This window comes from Canis aureus, chromosome 19 (genome assembly GCF_053574225.1).
Source record: "Canis aureus isolate CA01 chromosome 19, VMU_Caureus_v.1.0, whole genome shotgun sequence".
NCBI classification, from domain to species: Eukaryota; Metazoa; Chordata; class Mammalia; order Carnivora; family Canidae; genus Canis; species Canis aureus.
Window position 1 is genome coordinate 37,087,626 of NC_135629.1, and position 23,523 is coordinate 37,111,148.

A 23,523-nucleotide genomic window follows, 5' to 3' on the forward strand; every position below is an offset into this window, starting at 1 on the left:
TTTTGTGTCTGTCCTTCTTAAAGTCAATACAAATACAATACAAATTATACTAATAAGCTCATACTTTTCTGGTACTTAGGGTTTGCAAATTAAGTTCCTATATGTGATATCATTAAATACAGCCCAGAAAAAAACTGTGAGTTACTATTCCCCTCAGTATCTTTTATGTCAGGGTTGGCTTTTATTTTTTTGTTTTGTTTTGATCCAGGATCTAATCAATATGGCAGTTATTTATCTGCCTCTCTAGTCTGGAATAGTTCCTCATCTTTGTTTTGCATTGCTTTTCATGACATCAATATTTTAAAAGAATTCAAGCTAGTTGTTTATGTAATACCCCTCAATTTGTATTTGCCTGCGTTATTCCTCATAATTAGATTTAGGTGAAACTTTTTGGCAAGAGTATAGCATGATAGGTGCTGTGTTTTTCTCAGTGCATGACATTAGGAGGCACCAGCCCTCTTGCTCCACCACGTTTGATTACATGGTTAGCATGGTAACCATGATTTCTCCATCATAAAGCTACTTTTTTTCTGTTTGTACTGAGTAAATAATCTGTGAGACATATGAAAATCATTTTTAAATATGAAGGGCTTGAGAAATCTGTGAGAAGTATAAAACCTTTTTCAATATCAAGAGTTCAAGGAATTTTAAATGTTATAGAAGCAAATCAACATAAGTACTGTCTCCCATCACTGTTCACCCCCAGGGAATAGAGACTCTAGCTGAGCTGGGCCCCATCCCCCATGCCTCCTTATTCCTCCAGGATGTGAATCCTTAACCAGGAACTGTGAAGCCCCCTGAGACTGTAGACAGGAAACAGTGAGCACCCATAGCTTTTAGTGTGTTCTCAAAGTGGTCCCTGTCTTAAAACATTAAGGATCACTCTTATGTGCTAACATTGTTAATGAAGACCTAGAAGTCAGGGAGGAAAATCGGACTGAGAGAAAGAAGGGAGTTTTATTTTTGACTGACTGATGTGAGGTTATAGAAGGTCATCTAGGAAGACTTGTCTCAAGGATACTTAGAAATATTCATTTCCTTCATGGCACTTGATATATTGAAATCACTTGGTTTGTTTAATGTCTGTCTTTCTTCCTTAGAAAGAGGCCCCTTGAAGGCAAGAGGTCTGTTTATGAATGTATACTTCAGCCCTGCATCACCAGGACTGGGCACAGGTGCTGGCACACAGGAGGTTCTCAACTAATTTTACTGAATTAAAAAAAAAAAAAGAACAGACAGACGCACCAATGAGAATGGTTGGAAGAGAGAAAATGGAAAAGCTGGGAGCAGAAAAGGGAACATTTTTAAGTCTAAAAAACCTTGGTTGAAGGAACACATGAATGAATTCATATAGGCACGATTTTTTTTCCACACAAAAAGAAAATGGAATCATAGTTAACATGAATCCATTTTGACATTACATGCAATACTGAATTCTCCTGTTAACTTTTGATACCACCTGAGCCTAAAATCAAAATGAATTTACATTATTCTTAGGTAGAACCAGAAATTTACATTTTAAAATGCTGATACAATAGAGTGTAGCCCAGGGCATGACAAGGCAGATGGTTTGGTAAATCAACTGCCATGACTAAGCACATTTCCAGCATTAGGGATACAGGTGTGTGAGGCCAGGTGGTAAGGTACTCACCCAGAGAACATTCCCAAATCCAGCAGCTCCTCTCTGGCTAGACCCTTTCCTGCACCAGCAGGCTGCTTCCCCTGCCCTCATTCTCTTGCTGACAAAATGAGGAAGCTGGACTTGGTGGGAAGAGGACGAGCTCGGGGTCTGAGCACTTGAGGCCAGGTGCCCATTCTGCCCCAAGCCAACTGACCACCCCTGGACAAGCCACTGCTTTGTCCTCAGTGTCCCACTCCACTAATGGAGGGCTAACACCATCTCTGACTTCCCATCCAGCACCAAAGTTAACTGCCTCCATGAAAGAACAAGTAAACTGCCAAGCACCCCTCCTCTCCTTCCTCCTCTAGGGATTAATGCCAAGGTCTAACCCAATGGACTTAGTCAGGAAGCACTTGACTGCTTGAATCATAGAAGCCAAGTGAAAAAGCCAGATTTTGCTTCAAGCAGTGACCTTCCTTATTGAAGCCCCAAAACAGACTCATAAGGGAAAAAAAAAAATCCTTCTAAGTAAGGCTGGTGAAGGCTGCAGTGCCTCCCACACCAGACACAATGACTTCACAAAGCCTTTACCCCAAGTACCAATTCTACATGAAGTTGAATGTCAGCGAGTGCAGGTTCCTGGGAGACTCGAGTCACCGTGGACTGTGGGAGAAAGGAAGCCACCCTGCCTCCCCAGCTCCCAGCAAAGTGGGATTGAGTTTGTGGAGAGAGACCAAGACCAACAAGAATTCAGTGTCTAAGTCTGAGGAAATGAGAATCTCCTTAGAAATACTTCCATCCTTCCTTCTTTTCTCTCTACTAACCTGACTTCCCACCAGTTTTTCCCAGTAATTTGGGAGACTACAAAATTCAATCCTTATTCACCATTCATTGAGTATTTAAGGACACTCTTCTGAGCACTCTGCATGTATGAGACTTCTATAATACAGGGTAGGTAGGTGTGGTCACAACCCAATTTGTGTCACAGGAAACTGAGGCTCAGCACAACCAGGGAGTCAATAGTCTGTACTCCACAAACACAGTGGTCAACAGCCCTGACTAGTCCCTACCCTTAAGGAACTGATTTTTCTAGAATGGGGACCCAGGAAATTAGAAAAAAGAACAAACAAGATACTTTCAGGAACAAATAACATCAGTGGAGAAATCGAATGGAGAAGACTAGTCCATCTTGTCCAAGGTCACATAATGGGTAGCAGGGCCAGAATCTGGGTTGTTCTTCTCAAAGGGGCTCATCTGTCATTTCCAACCTGGCTCCTTTGGGGGAACTGACATGAATTATTACACGTAAGATAACACAGAAAAGAAGAATTTCAAAAAACCCTCTTTTTAAAACCTTTCAGCAAATATATAATAACTGTATGAATGAGAATTCTCTTAACCTACATATTTGCCTAAACTCTGTACTCTTTTTTTTTCTTTTCTAATTTTTATTTAAGTTCTAGTTAGTTAACACACAGTGCAATACTGGTTTCAGGAGTAGAATTCAGTGATTTATCACTTACGTACAACACCCAGTGCTTATCAAATAGACAGCCCTCCTTAGTGCCCATCCCCCATCCAGCCCATCGCCCCCACCTCCCTCCACCACCTTTCAGAAACTCTGTACTTTCTTAAGATGCAGACTGAGGGGTGGGATTTCTGGTTCAAAGTTTATGTAAACAAACAAACAATACAACACAACAACTTATTCAAAATAAGTTACTGTTTAAATTATTCCCACAAAGATTGTACCTACACAAACTCTTGCCATTGATACGAATTTTTGAGAGTTTGGTGGGAGAAAAAATGGCATCTTGTTGTTGCCTTCCTTTGTATCTCTTTAATTATTAATAGAGTTTTTAAATCCTTATTTTAAATAATTTTTCTATGGCTTTAAGAGAGAACTTGTCAACTCAGTGAGTAGGATATTCATAAAAGGGATAAGCACTGCATATTTCTAACTTAATTACTACACCATTAAATGAGCTCTGTACAATGTTTCTGGAAATGGGCTTTTGTCTGAGAGACAGAGAAAAGCATGTGTATTTTCTTTTCTAAATCAGAAGCTGAAAGCCCAGGCGGGGTCCTAGAAGCACCTACCACTTCCATGTCCATCCTGGGTTAGGACCTTGCCAAACGGCTCCCCTCAGCTCATAGCCGTTCCTATCCTAATTCTTTACAGCACTGTAAAGTTTTTAAGAAGAAAGAAACAAGAAGCAGTTCTCCAGTTTTTTTCCCGTGGCTAATTTAAGTTGTAGTAACACAAAAATACTTTTCACTTGAATAGCCTTTAAGATTCATTTTGAAAACAGCAGTAGCCACCTTGAGACATATTTATTGTGAGTCTTCAGCACTCCAACAGTGGGGGTACAAAGAAAAATTCTAAAATAACTACTTATAAAGCTCAAACGAATTTAATTAGACTGCTAAAAATGAAAAAAAATACTAAATTATAAACCACCATAGACATGATTAATTACATTTACATTATGCACAAAGCACAAGAATGAAACCACCCCACGCTTGTTCCTCCCAGATTCTCAGAGGTATGCATTGTCGCCAGCCAGACAGCTCCGGGTGGAGGCAGACGGAGAGCCAGCAGCTGCAATCAGAGCAATAAGAGTTTGATCACAAAGGGCCCTGTGGGCTCTGCAGCCTCCTGACCCCCAGGCCACCCTGCTTCCTAGAGCAGGTCCTGAAATTCCTCCCTTTGGTGTTCCCAGCTAGGTTCCAAGCTCTCCGCTGCCAGGATGGGCCTTTCCTCATCCGTCCTCTCCCATCCCCTGTGGACGCATGACACACCACTGTTTTTGATCTATCCTGTCTGCTGTCATTATAGTAGGTGCTCACTATGTAAGTGCTGAAGAAGTGAAGAAGCAGCAGCCAAGTGAGCTCTCCCTCAGGAGATGAGGGGGACAGACACATCAGGATGTCTGTGACATGGTAAATGGGGGGGGGGGGTGTCGATTTTCAAACAGTGTGTAAAGAGGATAATCTGAGTTTTAATTTTATATTTAAAAAATGTGTCAATAAATAAATGTCTTTCAAATCCTTGCCCATGTTTTAAAAACTGGGTTATTGGTCTTTTTATGACATAGGTTTTAAAAGGCTTATTTCAACCTCTGTGTTGAATAGTGTGTACACAGAACACAAATCACTTTTGAAAATGTAAGAAAAAAACTTTTTTAAAAATACTTTTTAAAGGTCCTAGTTTGGGGAATCAAAGGAGTCGAGTACCTGGTTTGGCCCCCACAGTCCATCCTTGGCCAGGCCTGGATTCTGGACCAGATATAGGGCCAAAAAACCAGATTCTCCCTGAACCTCAGTGCCCTCACCTATGAACAGAAATACTGGGGCCTAATTAGGATATAGCACTGATGGAGGACAAAAGGTGAGGAAACAGGGCACCTGGGCCTTGCATGTCATGGCACAGGATGCAAGGACAAAATTTCAGGCTTACACGAGTAGAGAGATGGTTGCATTACCCTAGAATCTGAAGAACCTCAGACATATATGATGATCCTGTGGGAAATGCACTCTGCCCACTGAGTGCCTGAGGTTTGAAGGACTTCTCAAATCAAAGGAGAGGTATACAATGGGTGGTTTGTAGCTTGATTGTCATTTTTAATTAATATTGTACTGTAATTTGATGGTGTGTCTGGATTCACTGGTCCCTAAAGAGGATCATAAAATATGAGGAAAACCACAAATACCTAAGGAGGTCAGTATGTGAAAAACTACTGTACATATATATATTCCAAAGGAAGAAAATTTAAAAGAAACATATCATAATAGTCAGGGAAAGCTGCTATAACAAAGGGATGCAATACTACAATGACCTGAAAAACAAAGAATCGTATTTCTCTCTCATGCAACAGTGTCAAGGTGAAGGTGGGCAGTGTAGGTGGTCAGCACCTCTCCATGCATCATGTGCCCCCCCAAACACCCCCCAGCATTGTCATCACAAACATGGCTGAAGCTGGATGGCCGCACCTGCAGGTTTCAGCCAGTAGGAAGGGGACTGAGTGCAGAGGACTCACCCCCACTGTCACCCCAGGCCCAAGGATGTTCCACATCGCCTCCACTCATGCTCCACAGGTGACAATTGCATCACCTAGCTGCCAAAGAGGCCAGGAAAGGCTGTCTAGCTGAGTGGCTGAGGCCTATCATTCCATTGCTATAGAAAAAGAATGAATGGCTTTTGGTGGACAGTCTGAAGTGCCTGCCACATGCATCAATTCTTAAGTGGCTTACGGGCTTTGTGTTGGTATATCTGGATTTTTTTCCTGAAAATTTCATATTGCCCTCAGGTGGTGTTTGAAATAACAGTCACGGATACAATAACCTTGGGTTCTGGAGCCAGAGTGTCTGGATGCAGATCAACCGTACTAACTGGATGACCTTGGACCAATGCTTTATCCTCCATAACCAATTTTCTGCCCAACTGTGTTATGGGAACAATGGAACTTACCTCGCCGGCAGTGTGAGCATTGAGGGAGCAAAGACCTACAATGTGCATAGCCTCAGGCTCAGTCCATAGTGACCAGGGTGGACAGCACTGGGCCTCACTAGCATCACACAGTGATCATGGTGACCGTTAGCATCAGACTGCCTCACACATGGGCCTCGGTGGTGCCGGAAGCATCACTCTCGCCTGAGCTGGGACCTCTTTCCCTTGCCTCTCCTTCCTCATCCTCAGCCCCTTCTTCAAACTCATGCATTCACCGAAAACTAAAGGCTCTTCTCTGTCCTCCCTCCCTCTGTCCTCCTCACCACCCTCAAACTCTCATATCTCCCTCACCTCCCTGTAGATTTCCAAGTTTGGGAGGCACTCGGGTCCTACTTGCAGGTAGAAGTGATGATTGGCCCTCAGGTCCTGAGTTATTTAGATCCGATCTCAAGGGTGAAACAGTGCTCCCTGAGCATCCCTGAGACATCCTACAAGGACATTAAACTGCATGCTAGTCCCCTTCCTGCACCCCAGCTAGTGGGCCAGAACCCCTTCTCCTGCATCCTCCTCATCCCCCTTTCTTCATCCCTTCCTTTCCTCCTTACACCCAAACATGTGCAAGCTTGGCTGAGCACAAGTTGAGGAGCCTCTTAAACAGCTCATTAAAACTATTAAAAGCAGAAAATTGACCTTGGGAAATGATTGTGCTATAGCTTTATTAGATTGCTTGGGGAAAAAAAAAGTTAGAAAGCTTGGCTGTCTTACTACTGATTTCTCAGGCCTCTCCATACAGGCTTCTAAATTTGGAGCTCAAGAATTATTGAGCTTTGACTGGGAAAAAACAAAAGAATCTGAAGTCCTGCCAGAGCCCAGAGTAATTCTCCAGTTCTTTCTCCCAGAGCCCTTGAAGAGGGAAGGGCCTGGTTTGTCCTCTTGGGGGAGGGAGGGTCACTGTTGAGTATTTGGCAAGGGGGGGTGTCAGGGGAGGGGGTTTGTACAAACAGGTTGAGGCTTTCCCCACTAAATTGCCCTCTCTCTTTACAACCTTGAAATGAATTTTTGCAATCATTCATAGTTGATAGATAGGAAGAGGAAGGTGGACAAAACACCAAAACCCCACATAGTAAAGATAGGCAAATGCTTCAAAACATATTCAAAGACAAAGGTGCAGGGAGAAGTGGGTGGCTCAATGGTTGAGCATCTACATTCCAATCAGGTCATGACCCTGGAGTCCTGGGACTGAGTTCCTCATCAGGCTCCCCATGGGGAGCCTGCTTCTCCCTCTGCCTATGTCTCTGCTCTTTCTCTGTGCCTCTCATGAATAAATAAATAAAATCTTAAAAACAAACAAACAAAATGCTGAGGAGTGAAGACAGACGATGGAGCTGAAGAAATCCCCATAGCACCCTCAAAGTGCTAAAGGAAGCAGGCAAAGAGGTTTTTTTTCCCTCTAATATCCCAAAGCAGAGCAAAATCCATGTTGTGGAGGATCCTGGCTTGCGCTCCGTAGAAGGGGCTGCATCTCCTCCTGGCTTCCACTTCTGCAGACAGAGCCCATGGGGGCATGGGAAACGCAGGCTCCCTCTACAGCATGGCTGGCCACAGCCCCCATGCTGGCTCGCTGCTCGCCAGCTGGAGTAATACTGTAAGGCTAAAAAACCAGATCTCTTATGTGGATTGGGAAAGGTATGAAGCAGTATTTCAGGAATCAAAAGGCATTGGTCAGAAGGGCACTCACTTAGAAGTCTGAATGTGGTAGGTTTGCATTTCTGAGTTGGTTCCTCTTTTCTAAAATCCATTCTTGTCTTATTTTCATGTCTTTTTCTTTAAGAAAAATGGAGGGGAGGAAAAATCCTGTTCTAATATCATAATATCAGGGGTTCCAAAGTACACCCTGGAACTGTTGCAGGGGTGGCTTCTTGTTTCCCATCACCCAGGCCTCATCCTCCTTGGCCTGCGCCCTGTCAACCACTAGCTGTTCTGGCCACCATGGACCCAGCCACTATCATCAAGGAATTGCTTGTGATGCCCCTCTCCCTGCCCTTAAAGCTTCTGGGACAATGATTACTGTTGCCAGGAGCTCTGTAAGGTGGCTCCAAGTAAGAAAGAAGGATGCACCTTGGGGGATGCTCACACTCTGGGACTGTGCTGTCCTTCAGGTCAGCAGAGCAACTCAGATGCTGTTCCTGAACATACCACCATGGCTTCAGCCTGGTCTCTACTCCCTTTTTGTAGGATCCTAGACAAGGGTGTATGCACCCTTTCGGTGCCTCAGTTTTCTCCCTGTAAAGGGCAATATGACTTTCCATCCTAGGAGGATTGAGGATTAAGTAAGATAAAATAACATGTGCTGGATGGTAGTTGGCAATATTATTATTTCTATGCAAATTGCTTCTTTCCTCTGCAGACTCAGAATCCACCCTGAGCCCATTTTCTTTTGAAACTTAATTTAAAGAAATGAAAATTACAATGAGATACCACTTCTCATTTATCAGATTGGCAAAAACCCAAAAGTTTGATAATATAGTCCGTTGGTGAGTCTCTAGGAAAAAGGACACTCTCCCCAATGGCCAGTGGGAATGCAAACTGCTACAGCTCTGTAGAGGGGACTTTATAACAGCTAATGAAATTACACACATCCTTATCCTTTGACCCAAGAAACTTCAAGCAATCTATCCCAGAGATATACTGGCAAAAATGCACATTAAGAGACATATTAAGAGACTCTTAACCAACTGCAATGTATGGACCTTATTTGGGTCCAGATTTGAACAAATTGTAATTTCAAGACAAGGGGATGTGAACATCGGTTGGATATTTGATCATTCTAAGGAATTATTAGTAGTACTCTTAGATGTGATCATGGCATCATAGTTATGTTTTTCTCAAAGGGTCTCTGTTAGAGATACTTACTGAAAAACTTGTGAATGAATACAATGTAATATAATGTCTGGAATGTGTTTATAAATAATCCTGGAGGAGAGAATATGTGGGTGACAGGTACTGGAGGGTTTATTACAGTGTCCTATCTTTGTATAAGTTTGAAAGTTTACATAATAAAACTAAGATGTTGCAGATAAAGCTGAAACTCCCCCCCTTGGCCCTGCCTAATCAGAGTACTTGGAGCAATTTGTAATAATACACATACATTTTGATTAATCTAATTAATTTCCACCATTCCCATTAGATCTCAAGCATTAGGAGGGCAGATATTGAGTGCAGTTTTGCTCACCAGTGTCTGCCACGGTGCCAACAACATAATAGGGCCTCAGTAAATAGTCACTGGGTAAATGAATTAATAAGTGAAGGAACTATAGAATACCTATTCACATATGGACAACTCCTTCATTTGCATATTTTCACTAGACCCCTACCTCTAGCAAATGACAATTCATGCATAAGGTCCAATGGCAGAACAGATTCGAGCACTTAATGGGGCCATTGGCCAGGATTCTCTTCAAAGCGCTTTTGCAGGTCTGAAGTTCCATGTCCTAGTAACATAGCAGCTCCTTTGTGAAATATTCCTCTAGCTCTAAGAGATGCCTTGCAGTTGCCTGCCTCTCAATCCCCACAGATCCTCTCATCCTCTCAGAGGATGGTTAGTGTTTAATCTGGTACACCATCATTCACGATCAAGCCTCCCTGTCAGACCTGGTAGGCATGGTCTAGATCTTAGTTGTCTCTGTTTCCCCTGGGCTTGATAGCTGCATGTCTCCTAATAAATATTTGCTAGAACATCATTGAGTGAGACAGTGAATGAGTGAAGGAGTTATTGTGGGGCCCTTAAATACTAATTCTCTTCTAGCTGTGGGGTCTCACTGAGTTCTGGTCCAAGAGCTAGAACATATTTCAAAGTGCTTTCAAGAAGAAAAAAATCCTCGCCCTGCTGCATCCTCTCCATAGCTTATTCTGTGTCTGCCTGGTTGGAATGTCATCCCAAAAGGCTCTTTATTCCCACAACACAGTGCCAGCCAGGCCCCTTGCTGCCACATCTGCCTTTGCCAGCAGTCCAGAGTCCCTGAAGGTGTTCTATGAGCACTGGGCATCTCCTCTCCATGCAGTTCCTTCTTTAATTTGGCTGCCAGAATGTTGAACACCAAGTTATTCTGGGCAAGCCCAGCAACTTTTGTTGCTGGCATATATGTTTTTCTCCTTTTCCTACCATTTTTTTCCCTTTGGAAATTTTTATTTCATAACTTTTTTTGTATAAGTTTTTTTCGGTAAGTTGCTTCAAACTCAATCAAGGGGGGAACAGAGCCCCACACAAGGATCTTGAATAAAATTATTCATTGAAAGTCTCCCCTTTCTGTTTATACCACATGAACTTGGAAAGAATCTCAAGATTGAAATGATTTGAGCACCATGTGTACCTTCAGAAAGTTGCCCCCTTCCCTGGAGAAGTGGATGACTCCAAGGCTGGGGCACAGAACATACAAAATTAACTTGGAACATCTTGTGCCAGAAGTAAGGAAGAATCAAAGAATGATGGGCGACCAGTCAAAATATGGCCCAGCTCAAAAAGGCCAAATTTGAGAAAATATGAACATCACAATAAGTAATGATAAGAGTTTAACCCTTTGCATAAAATAAGAATGAAAAGCCCACACTCAACTAATTTATTAATTCGTTGGGGGAGATGTTGTTTACCTTACAGTAAAAAGAAAGTAAACAGATGTAAAAGGAACAATGGGATTAGGATAATCACTATTTGGCAACCACACTAATCACTTTCAGGCAAGAAACATCACTGAATGAAAATGCTGGTGGGTGAAAGTTTGAGGAGTAGCAGAATATTTATACAGTCTCCAATAGCATCAATTATATTGGGGGAATCAATACCATGTGCTTCTTGATGTGATGCATTGAGAAAAACACAACATCCCTTCCATGGTATTTCTGCGAAAGAATCACAGTCTGAATCCAATTGTGGGGAAACATCAGATCCAATGTAAGGGCCCTACTATAAGATAATTGGCCTGAGGAGTGTACATCTAAAAAGGAAGAACTTTAGTGTACAAAAATGACATCTTGATACACCTGATTTTTGAAAAACAACTGACCTGTACTCCTTCCAAATAGCAATGTCAGGGCAAACAAGGAAAGACTAGGAGAAATTCCAAATCATAGGATACTCAAGAGTCAAGACAAGTGAATACAACATGTGATACATGATTTTCTTTTGTTATAAAGAACATTATTGGAACAGTGGGTGAAATCTGAATAAAATTTGTACAGAGATAATAATATTGTGCAAATGTTAACTCTCTGATTTTGATAAATCAAATGATTATGTAAAATAATGATCTTGTTTTCAGGAAATAGATGCTTTAGTATTTAGCAGCAAAGGGTCATTTTATCATGTGTACAACTTAAGATCAAACCGTAAATGGATAGACAGATTGGATGAATGGATGAATGGAATGGATGGATGGATGGTTAGTATTAAAATAATATGGAAACCAGGCTTGCCAACCCCCTAGCAGACAAAAGCAGTTAAGCCACATAGGCAATGTTCATTCCAGTTTATTTCATCAACGGAGGCAAAACTTAACTTACGTCATCTGTTGTCAATGCCTCTGATAATCATAAACAAAACTTAAGGCATCTCCCTAAAATGATATAGGATAATCACTTTAACCAATACCCTCCAACCAGAAAACCCCATTGAAATAGCCAATCGTTTTAAAGTTTAGGCAACGTCCTTATTTTCACTATGTAAGCCATCCCATAATGTCATACTTCTGCGCTTCACATCACTTTTGGGTTTGACATCTCCATGTTCATGAACACTTCATTTCTCAATCAAAACATTCATATCTAGTAAAGCTCTCTGAATTTCCTTTTGACAATGGGTGGTTGGATGGATAAGATAGATAAGACAAACATAATAAAATGTAACATCTGGATGAAGGGTATATAGGAATACTTTGTACTCTTCTTTCAATTTTTCTGTAAGATTGAAATTATGTCAAACTAAAAAGTTAAAGGAGAAAATTCTCAGAAAAAAAAAAAAAGAGGAAAGTTTGCACCCAAAGCACTTGCCTTGACAGGTAGATATCCTCCTAATCTTTATAACCTTGAGGGGGAAACTTGCCCTCCTTTCAGGAAACCCTGCATTGGTCTTTCACAACGCTCACTTTCAGTGGGCCGTAATTCAGAAATGATTAAGAATTTTGAGACAGCAACAGCAGAGCATTAAACTAACCGCAATTAAACTAAGAGCATGGGGTCCTCCTTGTTCAAGTGCCGGGGCTGCTCACCCAAAAAGCCAGCACTGTCCAGTACAGTACCTGGTCCAGAAAGGGGGCCTGGTAAGTGTTTGCTAAGTGAATAGATGAATAAATAAAAGTTCCTGGAACACATTTCCAAGCTGTATATAAAGCTGAGGTCTCCTACAGCCACAATTTCAATATTGGTAGTTGATGTGGGCCTTCATAAACCAACTCTAGAAGGATTCTGGATTGCAGAGGGCACCAACCCCCACTAGGCAGCTGGGATGGTGAGCCCCCAGAGCCTCACATGGTCCATCCTCTGCTGTGACCTGTCACAGGTCACCCCAGGCTCTCAGATGCTCTCAATCTCCATGCAGGGGCGCAGCTCCAGCTAGCCCTCCTTCTCCACTTCAGTACCTCCTATTTCCACCACCACTCTCCATCCCTACATCTCTTCTGACTCAGTCCTACTACAGAGCATTCTGAGGAATGTGAGCCCCTCAGGAGCCCCCAGCATGAACAGTCCCCAGCTATGCCAAACTGAGGCAAAGCCACCAAATCCCTTTTCATTCGTGACCTACATTGCCATTGGCTCCATGGACTGTGCATTCTGCAAGTGGAGGGGGAAACGTTACTATGACAACAGCTCCTGGAGCTGCAGGGATGCAAAACACCTACTTTAAAAAAGTTCACTTACCCATATGGCAAATGGACTTCATTAGTTGTTTCTAAATCAAATATTCAAACAAGGTGGGCTGAAAGGGGCATATTTTTAAAGGACTAATTCAGATTTATGGCACCAGAGCTACCCGTTGAGAGTGAACATGGAGTACCATAGTTTTGTGGCTTTGTTCTTTTAGAGACAAATATTAATATGCATTAGCAACACATTTATTGGGTCACATGAACTTGCCTGTAAAGAGAATAAAACAGACTTCTATGAGTAGGGGATGATACTCTATTTTCTACAAATCCCAATCTTGGTTGGTCCCTACTAACTTCTCATGCCTGTCTGGATTTTCTAGCTCTTTCCATGCCCGCATCCAGCAAATGCTATGTGTGACGGAGAGAGAATGAGGTTCTCAGGTCTGAAATCCAGCTTTGCTACTGATGGGCTGTGTGATTTTAGGTAAGTTATTTCTTCTCTGAGGCACAGCTTCTTTGTGAGAGACACTGTTTCCTCATTCATCCAAATGTTCACAAATGTTTCTTGAGCAACTGCTCTGTGCCTGAAGTAGTAACATCTTCCCCAAGGGGTTGTGTGGCCTGAGACCACTGTTGGGGCTAAATCATTGAGGAAATCATGACCACTCATTATCCTCTCTTCCTTTCTCTGCTCCCTGCCCCAACCACAGTTAGTTATAGCCTCCTCTGACTTGGACAGCCCCAGGGCCAAGGTCCCCAATCCCAGTCTGATTTGATTGCATTATGTTATCAACTATGTGTCCGTTGCCCACTTAGACTCTGAGAAGGCTCCCTGGGATAACATTGGCTCCTACCCTGGCCCTGTCTCCCAGGACCTGGCCCTTAATCATCATGAGACAGATCCTATATGATTAAAGTAGCTGTTAGAGCCAGTATCAATAAGTCGTTTTGCACTTTTTCAACAAATTCAAATCATAATCACCTTCCAATGGTGGTTTCAGAATTCCTATATGGTGGGTGCTTAAGAGGGGTACCTGAGTGCTTCAGAGCAACACGTGATGATCAGTGGTCTTGTTTCAAGTCATCTGTACTGTCATCACTGTTGGCGGGAGCTTAAAGCTGCATTAACATGGTACACAGTCCACCTTTGCTTGTGTTACTGGTATATGGGGTGACTTGGGCTGAGTATGCTTGCAGATTATGAAGGAGCTTGGAGCTCCCAGTTCTCATTATGTTCTAGCTGAGGGTCTGCTATCTGAGTTTGTGCACCCCACAAAGTGACCTATGACAGTCACCACTACCTTCTTCCAAAAGGACATCTTTCTTTGTTAGCTGAAAGCCTGGTCCCAGGGGGAGCTCTACAGGGAAGAAAAATGCAACATAAAACAGGGCATCAAAACTTTGAGGGACATGAAACTGAATTCATGTCACCCTTCCTTAATTTCAGAGTCTCCCCAGCAGGGCTTGGAGAGAAATGTGGAATATCACTCTGGTCATCCCTTCTGGACACGATTATACTCTGCTTACTGCCTCCAGGAACCTACTTGATATTTCTCATCTTACTCTGATTGCATTCAAAACTTGATTAGATTATATTGATTCTGTCATAAAAAGAATAAATAAATAAAGTCCGTCTGCTTTCCCCCCTATAGTCTTTTGCTTGCTTAATATAAAAATCCCACCTGTGCCTCATGGGCTTAAACCTACATTTATTTGCTCTGTTCTACCTCTAGTCCTTTCTCTTTCCCTTCTTAAAGCTGACATCTTCCCTTAGTCTAGTGCATGGGCTTTAGTTTTTATTACTGTTATTTGCAGATCTCTGTTAGGGCTATTTGCTATCCCAGCTACCAGAGGGGAAGGGAGAAATATTTCTCCAATTCCCAGATAGTTTCATTGGCCAAAGTGTTTTTCAGTGAATTCTTCTATATTTCTTGGCTCCAAGTGCTACATCTTCCCATTATAAGCAATTTCCCTTGTGATGAAGGAAAAGCTGACAGTGCCCTATGGCAGAGGTCAGCCACCTCAAGGGGTCTGTGTGCCCACTCTCTATTATGTGGCAAATGCTCACTCATCCAACTAAACGTCCTACTGTGTGAAGTTTTCGTTGGCTCCCTCAGGTAACTGAAAGTAGATGAGAAAGAAGAAAGAAAACTAGACTGATAACCCAAAATGGATTCATGAGTGATAATCATACAAAGATACAGTTATAAAGAGCTCACACTGTGAGGCACCTGGGTGGCTCAGTTGGCTACGTGTCTGACTCTTGCATGGAGCCTGCTTAAGATTCTCTCCCTCTCCCTCAGAAACCCCCTGACTTGCATGCACTCTCTCTTTCTCAAAAACAAGAAGCTCACACTGTTAGTGACCATGAGACCTGGGCTGCTCACTTCAGTTACTCGTATATCACATCATGATTTTTTTTATATTCTTATTTTGGGTTTTTGGAGTTATTGTTTTTTGTAAAGATTTTATTTATTCATAAGAGATACAGAGATAGAAAAAAGAGAAATACAGAGAGAGAGGCAGAGACACAGGCAGAGGGAGAAGCAGGTTGCCTGTGGGGAGTCTGATGCGGCACTCGATCCCGGGACTCCAGGATCAAGCCCTGAGCTGAAGGCAGACACTCAACCACTGAGCCACCCAGGAATCCCCTTTCCATTTATTTTGAAAGAAATCTTAGCAGGATCTCTTGCCATAGCCAGGAGGTAACCAGAAGACTTTAAACACAAAACAGTCAAAACAAAGCAATGGCACTAAATTTTAGCCTCCTGGACTCCGACCCTGAGGTCTGCTCTCTCCTCATCACAAGGGAAATTGGAAGATGTTAGGTGTTAAGACTATCTCAGTACCAAACTTAGACTGGATCCTTTAAAAATATCAAGAGGACCAAACATGAATTGAAATGGAAATTAGGGGATCCCTGGGTGGCTCAGCGGTTTAGCGCCTGCTTTTGGCCCAGGGTGTGATCCTGGAGTCCCGGGATTGAGTCCCACATCGGGCTCCTGGCATGGAGCCTGCTTCTCCCTCTGCCGGTGTCTCTGCCTCTCTCTCTCTCTCTCTCTCTCTATGTCTATCATAAATAAATAAATCTTAAAAAAAATGAAATGGAAATTATTTTCTCATCACATGATCCATGTCCACAGAACTCTACTGAAAAATCATCTTCTATAGCATCTGGAATCCCTCTATTCACCACTGGGCTGATGCCACAGTTCAACAATGGGGTGTATGTTCATGAAAAAGTTCATACTAAAAAAAAAGAAAAGAAAAGAAAAAGTTCATACTACACTACTCACAAATTGTTCTCATATTCCATGAGTTCCTAACCCTTGCTCGAGACTCTAGACCTACAAATCTATACTAGAAAATCTAAGCTCAACTGTCCCAGAACATCAGGCCGTTCCTGGAATGGGCAGAAGCTAGGCCAGAATTCTGGCCATAGACACACAAGATCAAAAAAATGTATTTTTAAAAAAGTTTTAATAATCTAATTTAGCAGCAAAAGCATCCCCTCTTCCTACCCTTCTACTCCTGCTGTTTTATACCTTTCTCTCTTTCCCAAGTGTTCCTAACAGGTTTAAAGTCAAGGTAAAAACAAACAAACAAACAAAAACACTCATGAAGAATCAATCTGCAGATACCACTGCCCAAGAAAACCAAATTTCACTGGAAGGGATGTTTTAGAGGTGGGCCTTAGTTCACAATAATAATATTCGTTATGACTGCCAAAATGGGAAAAATCCAAATCTCAGCAATGAGGTATTGATTCTGCAAGCCATGGGACACCCATACAATAGAATTCTATCCAGCCATTAAGAATTATGTTTTAGGAGTGTGAAACTGACATGGAGAGAAATTTACTTTATAGAACCAATTCAGGCAGTCTTTCTAGTATGACTGCATAGACTGAATATGAACTAAAACTTAAGATCAAGTATTCCCTACCTCCATTGGTTTCCACGAAATATTGCATTTATTCCTTGAGTTGCAGAAAAGAAGGATTCCATGTCCAAGTACATTGGAAAAACTCTAGATTAATCATAGTGAATGAAGTTCTTTGCTACCAAATTTCTCAAATCTTTGAGTACGCTGATGTGCATCATAAACTTCCAAGAGGAGATGCTTTAGTGACCCACCTCCTAGACTTACTTAATCATGAGGCTAGTGTTCTAGGGACCATACTTTGGAAAAGATAGATAGATGGATGATTGAATACATGCATTGATGATCAATACAGAAGTATTGATCTAGTATCTAGAAGGTACACACAAAATGTTAACACTGGTTCTTCCTAGTTATAAAAATATAAGTGGCTTTTATGGGTATCTTATTACCCACAATGGACATTTCTTTTTATGTAATTTTAAAATAACAAAGCTGTTCTTTTCTAACAAAACAGAGCTTCTCTCTCTGCCTATGTCACTTGGAGAAGGGATAGAGATGAGAAAGAGAGTTGTCATTCTCAAAGCCAGCTGTGTGACTGCTTTGTACACATGCCAATGTTAATGAGGCAGACTCCCTGGATGACTTTCCCATGGTTCCCATTGGCCATCATGGAAAACACTTTGTCTTTGATTAGTGTCTAGTCATCACCATTATTATCATCAAAGTCACTGATATGATTTCTTTCTCCATTTTTTTATTGAGGTAAAATTCACCTAACATAAAATCAACCATTTTAAAGTGCACAGCTCAGTGGGATTTATTTCATTCACAATCTTGTGCAACCATCTCTTTTCCCTAGTTCCAAATGATAAGCATTGACGAGGATGTCTAATGCTGCCTTAGACTATGCCCCACTCCCCATCTTTTTCCAAACAGAATTGAGGTGAGCTGTCAAAGGAATGGATATATACTAAGGTTAATAAAGCTGGAAATCAGGGCCATGGAAAGAGAAAGGGACAAATATACCAACCACGAGGTTAATACAATGCTTGTGATTGAGCATCACAAGTATCTCTGAACTTCCTGACAGCCAGGGCAAAATGGGAAACACAGAAATAAATGGCTATTATCAGAAAGGAGAAAGCTTGGTGTAACTCAGGAGAGCTTAAGTATTTTTCTTGGGACTTAATTCTTAAACTTTTCATGTGGATTTCATGCATAGAGCAATAGACACAATAGGCATTGCCCTTGACTATAACTGTATTAACAAATGCACAAGGAAGAGTTTTCCTGTGGTTGTTTTCAACAAATATTTACTAGATGAATTAATAAGTGAACGAATAAATGGATGAATAAAAGGTAAATCTCTAACAGCTCAGTTGTATTGCCATCACACAAACCCTTTGTAAACTTGTCAGGATGATAGAACTAAGCGCCCCGTGAAGATGGCAAGCATTGCTGGACCAATAAGGAAATTCTTTTTACGTAGACCTAAACATTGAGGAAGATATTAACTATTCTAATCAAATAAAAAAATCTTAGGAAAGTCTGGATTATCTCCTAATGGCACTAACAACGTAGGAATACCATCAGTCCTTGAGTGCTGCTTAATTGCTTACAATTTTAGGGAGGTTTTGGAATGACATGGTCTCCATTGTTCATTCTGATACGCTTACATTGGTTAAAGCTCAATTTTTGTTAAAAAAAGATTTTCAGGGACACCTGGGTGGCTCAGCAGTTGAGCATCCGCCTTTGGCTCAGACCGTGATCCCAGGATCTAGGATCAACTCCCACATCAGGCTCCCTGCATGGAGCCTGCTTTTTTCTCTGCTTATGTCTCTGCCTCTCTCTCTCTCTCTCTCTCTGTGTCTCTCATGAATAAATAAATAAATCTTAAAAAAAAAAATATTTTCACGAGTTCCTGGAATATATCTGTTCCCCTAGACCTTGGAATTATGAGAGTTAGAACAACCACATAGGCACAATACCACCTTTCACCCTGCCTCATTCCATCCTGTAGAGTTGACTCATTCCCTCCAAAGCTCCACTGCATCAGTCATTCTTATCTTAGACTTTAGGAGAAGAAATTCTGCCATCCAATGGTATTTTCGTGATTTTTCTAGGTTCTAGCATCAAAAACAAGTATTTCTCCTCCTTCCACACTTCCCAAATGAGGGAAACATACTAGCAGCTCCCAGTGAGAGATTTGCAGGAGGATTACAGTGGAATCCGTGAGAGGAAATGCCCTAGAACGTATGTCCGAGATGTACACATGGATTTCCCAGTGTTGACACTACAGACTACTTTTTATTTCAGAGTGGGTTTTTTTTCTTTGTCATTTTCTCCCTTCTGTAACTATTCTAAAATTGATTCATGGAAAGTTGTTTGGTTTTATTTTAATAAGAAGGTTTAAAGTGAGAGAAGCCAAGGTGTGGAAAGTTGCTTGTCTGGGTCCTCAGAGGCTGTGGGAGACAGACGCCTTTACCTCTTGCCCACGTACCATGCACCACCTTAGAGATGTGCTGGGAGGATTAAATGAGATAATGCAGAACTCAGTGGCTCAGATTGAGCATACACTAATTACCATATTGTTAATATAACTACAAATGGTAGCTATCAACATTAGTTGATATTTTTATTTTGCATAATGGTAGAAACATTGACACAGCGGTGGTAAGAAGAAGAAAAAGTCATCTCCAATCCCATTTCCTCAAGAAATCAAACTATTGTCATTTGCCCACAGCCTCTTCCAGTCCTGACCCACATGATTCATACAGTTATAATCATATAGTAAATGAAATTTTGCATTCTGGGTTTTTTTCAGCTAACATTATATGATAAGCATTTTCTGTGACAAATGAGTCATTAAATGGTGATTTTATTTTATTTATTTATTTTTTTAAATGGTGATTTTAAAAGTCATACGTATTCAGGGGCAATAAGATGCAGTGACCCTCTCTAGAGCATAAGTTGTCTCCTTCATATTTTTTTAAATTAAAATCCCTCAAGATGACCGATGCTGGCCCTGGAAGTAACCAAATTCGGTGTAAGAAAACCAATGTCACAAGGAGGCAAGCAAATCACAAGGATGAAGGAGCATTAACCTTTTCCAAACTTGAAAGGTGATGGGTTTCAGTTTGCTACAATATACAAATGTACCTCTAAATATGATCACAGGATGTACTGCCTTTCTGATATGAGTGCAGAATCTGACCTCCCAGACCAAACTAAGAGTATTTGAAACCTGCAGATCAAGGAAGGCCAGCTGGGGAATGCAGGCTGCTGCTTCTCCCTCCCCACGTGCAGAGGTCTGAGCAGGGAGAGGCAGGACAAGAATGGGGCCAGCCAGAGCCACAGAATGGAGAGAGCACAGAGCCTGCCTAGGAACAGAGATAGAGTGCATTTAGGCAGAAACATCAGGTGTGGGTCAGGAAACGTAGGGCAAGTAGATGGGCAAAATTGATTGGCCTGGAAAATGGAAACTCTTGAATTCCGCCAAGGAGATTTTGAGTGTAATTGGATGGGTGCTGGAGGGCCCCTGGGAGCTGTCGAATAAGGAAGTGGGCCAGCTAAGGTGCTCAGTTGGAAAGAGGGGAGAACAAAGTGGTAGAGGTAGACAGAGGAGAAAACTTGAACAGGGGTCCAGAAGACAAGGTTGATGGTGACTGAGAAGAACCAGGAGCCACATTCCAGACTCTGTTCTATGTACTCACTAATTTAATCTTAAAACAATCCTCTGCCTTGGGTACTATTACTATAATTCCTGTTTTCCAGACCCCTCCCCCCAAAAAAATGGAAGTCCAGAATTATTGGGTGACTTGGACAACGTGCCAAGGTCACAGGTAGTAAGTGGCAATGCCAGAAGTCCAAGCAGGCTGGCTCCAGAGTCTGAGGGCCCTGTCCACCCCAGCCCTCCTGTACAGAAGCATGAGATGTGTGATGGAGGCCAGGTAAGGAGCCACCAGGTCGGGGGAGGCATTTCAGGCAGAGGTGACAACACACGCAGAGACACAAGAGAGGAAAAACAATGTGCTACTTACGGGGAAGGCAAAAGTTCCAAGAAAGAAATATCCTGGTGCAGATGGACAGGCCAGAGAAGGACATCTCGACATCTTCTAATCCCTGGCTGGCAGTGTGGAGGGGCCGGTGACAAAAGCCAGGAAGCTCTGCTCCCCCCTTTGTTTCCCCAGACAGCCGAGCCCAGTAATCTGCACAGGAACTTGGTTTCACATGCTGGTTTTCAGTTGGGAAGGACTATTTTAGTTGAGGCTGCCTCCATTCGGGCCGGTCTCAATAGAGTCATTCATCCACCTATCAAACATTTATTGTGTGCCTCTCAATAAAGCTCACCAGCTATACGGAGCTTAACAAAATGGCACAGTGCCTGCCAAAATCCACACCTGAGGTGAACTTCCAGCCAGCGTGCAACTACCTTGGGCAAAGGGTCTCCGTCTAAGCTACCTCAAACCTCTTTGTCCTTTCTTGGGAAAATCTCATCCCACAGAGCAGTGAGCTTGCATAAGCTGCTTCCTGCTGGAGAAAATCAGGTTTTACTCCCTTGCCGCTGATAAAATAAACAGCTGGGATACATGATTTCACCTTGAATACAGCTGCCTAGAAACCCCATGATCCAAACTGGTGCTTTTCTTGTTATACTCAGATACACTCAGCCCAAAGTGTAGCCAGGAAGCCAGCCTCTCCTTCCAGTTCCCTGAGCTGAGGGCACTGAAGTTGCCTCCCAGCATGAGCTCTAAAGACGGAGATGCTGGAGCCCAACGCTCTCTAAGTCTCAGGGTGCCTATTCTGGGAGAACTCAGAGGTCCTGTCAACAGTGGACCCTAATGGGGCAAAGATAGAGTTCAGTGGGTTCTCCGAAACTGGGCCATCCCTGGGATCACGACTTGAAAGCCATTGCTCTAAACTTGTTTCCTTCCAACAGCCCACTGGCCCACGTTACGAACATCCACCAGTCCATTCTCAAAACTACCATTTCAATTACAACCTAGCTTAAGGCTCTTTAGATGACCTCATTATCCCGGAGTTGGGGGGAGTGAACTTGCACTGAGTAGGGGGCATGCAGAGAATTTCTGAGCCTCGGCATGAGCAGCAAATGGCCCAGACACAACTCAACACACTAATGAGCAATTCTCACGGAAATAAAGGTGCATTTATAAAAGCAGCAGCAGCAAAGATTTGTCTAGCACAGGTTTGCAAAAGGACCTACATCTCTACTTAAGAAAGACTGCTTCTTATGCAATTAAAATGAGTCTTCCATCTGTCTAAAAACCACTTACATAAAGCGCCCCCTTCTCCCTCGCCTCCACAGGTTCTTCATCTGTGGGTCAGGTCAGGCTTCTGGCCAGCATGCACCCAGCCAACGGCTAATGTGTGCACAGCCACGCAGGGAGGAAAGCCCCTTAGGGGAGAGCTTGCTTTCAACATACATAGGAGCAGTCCTCATGGGGGGAGCATGCTTCTCCCACATCCATTAGCATATAGTTCCATCTGCACCCCTGCTGTGAGCAGTTTGGAAGTAGATAAAGTCTGAAAATATTACATATGTATGTCTGTACACACACTCACCCAGAGCATGTCCCTGAGCAGAATGGATGAAGAGGTGGCTTTCCTGGAAAGAGCTCAAATCTTCCCTCTCTCTACCTACACACGGACACATGCTCATTTGTCCCTTTAAAGATGAGGAGACTGAGAGGGTTGTTTCCCAAGATGGACTTGCAGACTCCAGGATAATACTGGTGGCCTGCTTGCCGCCCACATCCCAGAGGCTCAGGAAGTGGCAATGCAAACCAGGCCAGCCCACCAGGGCGGGAGGGCTCCCGGGGCTCCCGGAGAACAGCTGAGCCCCTTCTCCCGGTGTCCGCCTTCCAGGCAGCCCTCAGGCTCGCACCCCTCCGGCTCTGCCTCTGCGCCCCATCTGGGAGAAGCCACAGCAGGAGGGCCTGAGTGAGAAGTTGGAGCCAACATCCGGCCTGGGCGTGGGCATCGGGGAGGGATGAACTCAGCCTGGGCTCGGCACTTACTAGCTGGGTGACCGCCACGCAGCTCACCCATCCCTCCAGCCTCACCTCCCTCATCTGCGCCATCCGGACCACAGTGCCTGCCTTCCAGGCCTGCTGACGGGTTGAATGAGATAATGCACGCCAAAAGCTTCCTCCAGAGAGGAAGCACACTCCACCAAAGGCTCTCCACAGCGTTTGGCAGGCTCGTGCTCTTGCCTGCCTGGTTACTGCTTACAAGATTGTCACTTCTTTGAAGGCAGGACTGGCAGCTTATTCACTACCCTATTCCAATGGCTAACACCTAGTTCCAGGTGCACAGTAGGCACTCTTTAAATATTCATTGAATTCATAATTAAGTTATGAATTGGACCCAGGCCCATAGTGTACCTGTGATAGTTAATTTTAGGTGTCAACTTGGCTGGGCCATGGTGCCCAGGTATTTTCTAACATTATTCTGGGTGTTTCTGTGAGGGTGTTTTTTGGCCGAGATGAACATTTAAATGGGTGGACTTTGAATAAATCAACTTGCCCTCCATAATGTGAGTGGGCCTCATTTAATCAGTTGAAGGCCATAGAATGAAGACTGACCTTCCCTGAACAAGAAGGAATTTTGCTAGCATACCACCTTTGGACTTGACTACAATTGTCCCCTGAGTCTCCTGACTACCTACCCTGTAGATCTTGGACCTGCCA

The 23,523-nt window shown here is 42.9% G+C and overlaps 1 protein-coding gene across 3 annotated transcripts in view; it reads right to left on the minus strand.

The window, feature by feature from the left end:
- LOC144289894 (uncharacterized) overlaps nucleotides 1-22,839 on the minus strand; it is a 79,175-nt gene extending 56,336 nt beyond the window's left edge. The window contains exons 1-2 of one of the 3 annotated variants that reach the window (XM_077858499.1): nucleotides 22,397-22,839; nucleotides 20,854-21,021 (exon numbers count right to left, since the gene is read on the minus strand). In XM_077858499.1, coding sequence (XP_077714625.1) covers nucleotides 20,854-21,021; nucleotides 22,397-22,493 — 265 coding nt within the window. In that variant the 5' untranslated portion in view covers nucleotides 22,494-22,839. Of the gene's footprint in view, nucleotides 1-20,853; nucleotides 21,125-22,107; nucleotides 22,367-22,396 lie in introns of those variants that run through there. The other 2 variants (XM_077858501.1, XM_077858500.1) reach the window with 2 other exon arrangements.
- Nucleotides 22,840-23,523: the final 684 nt, after the last annotated feature.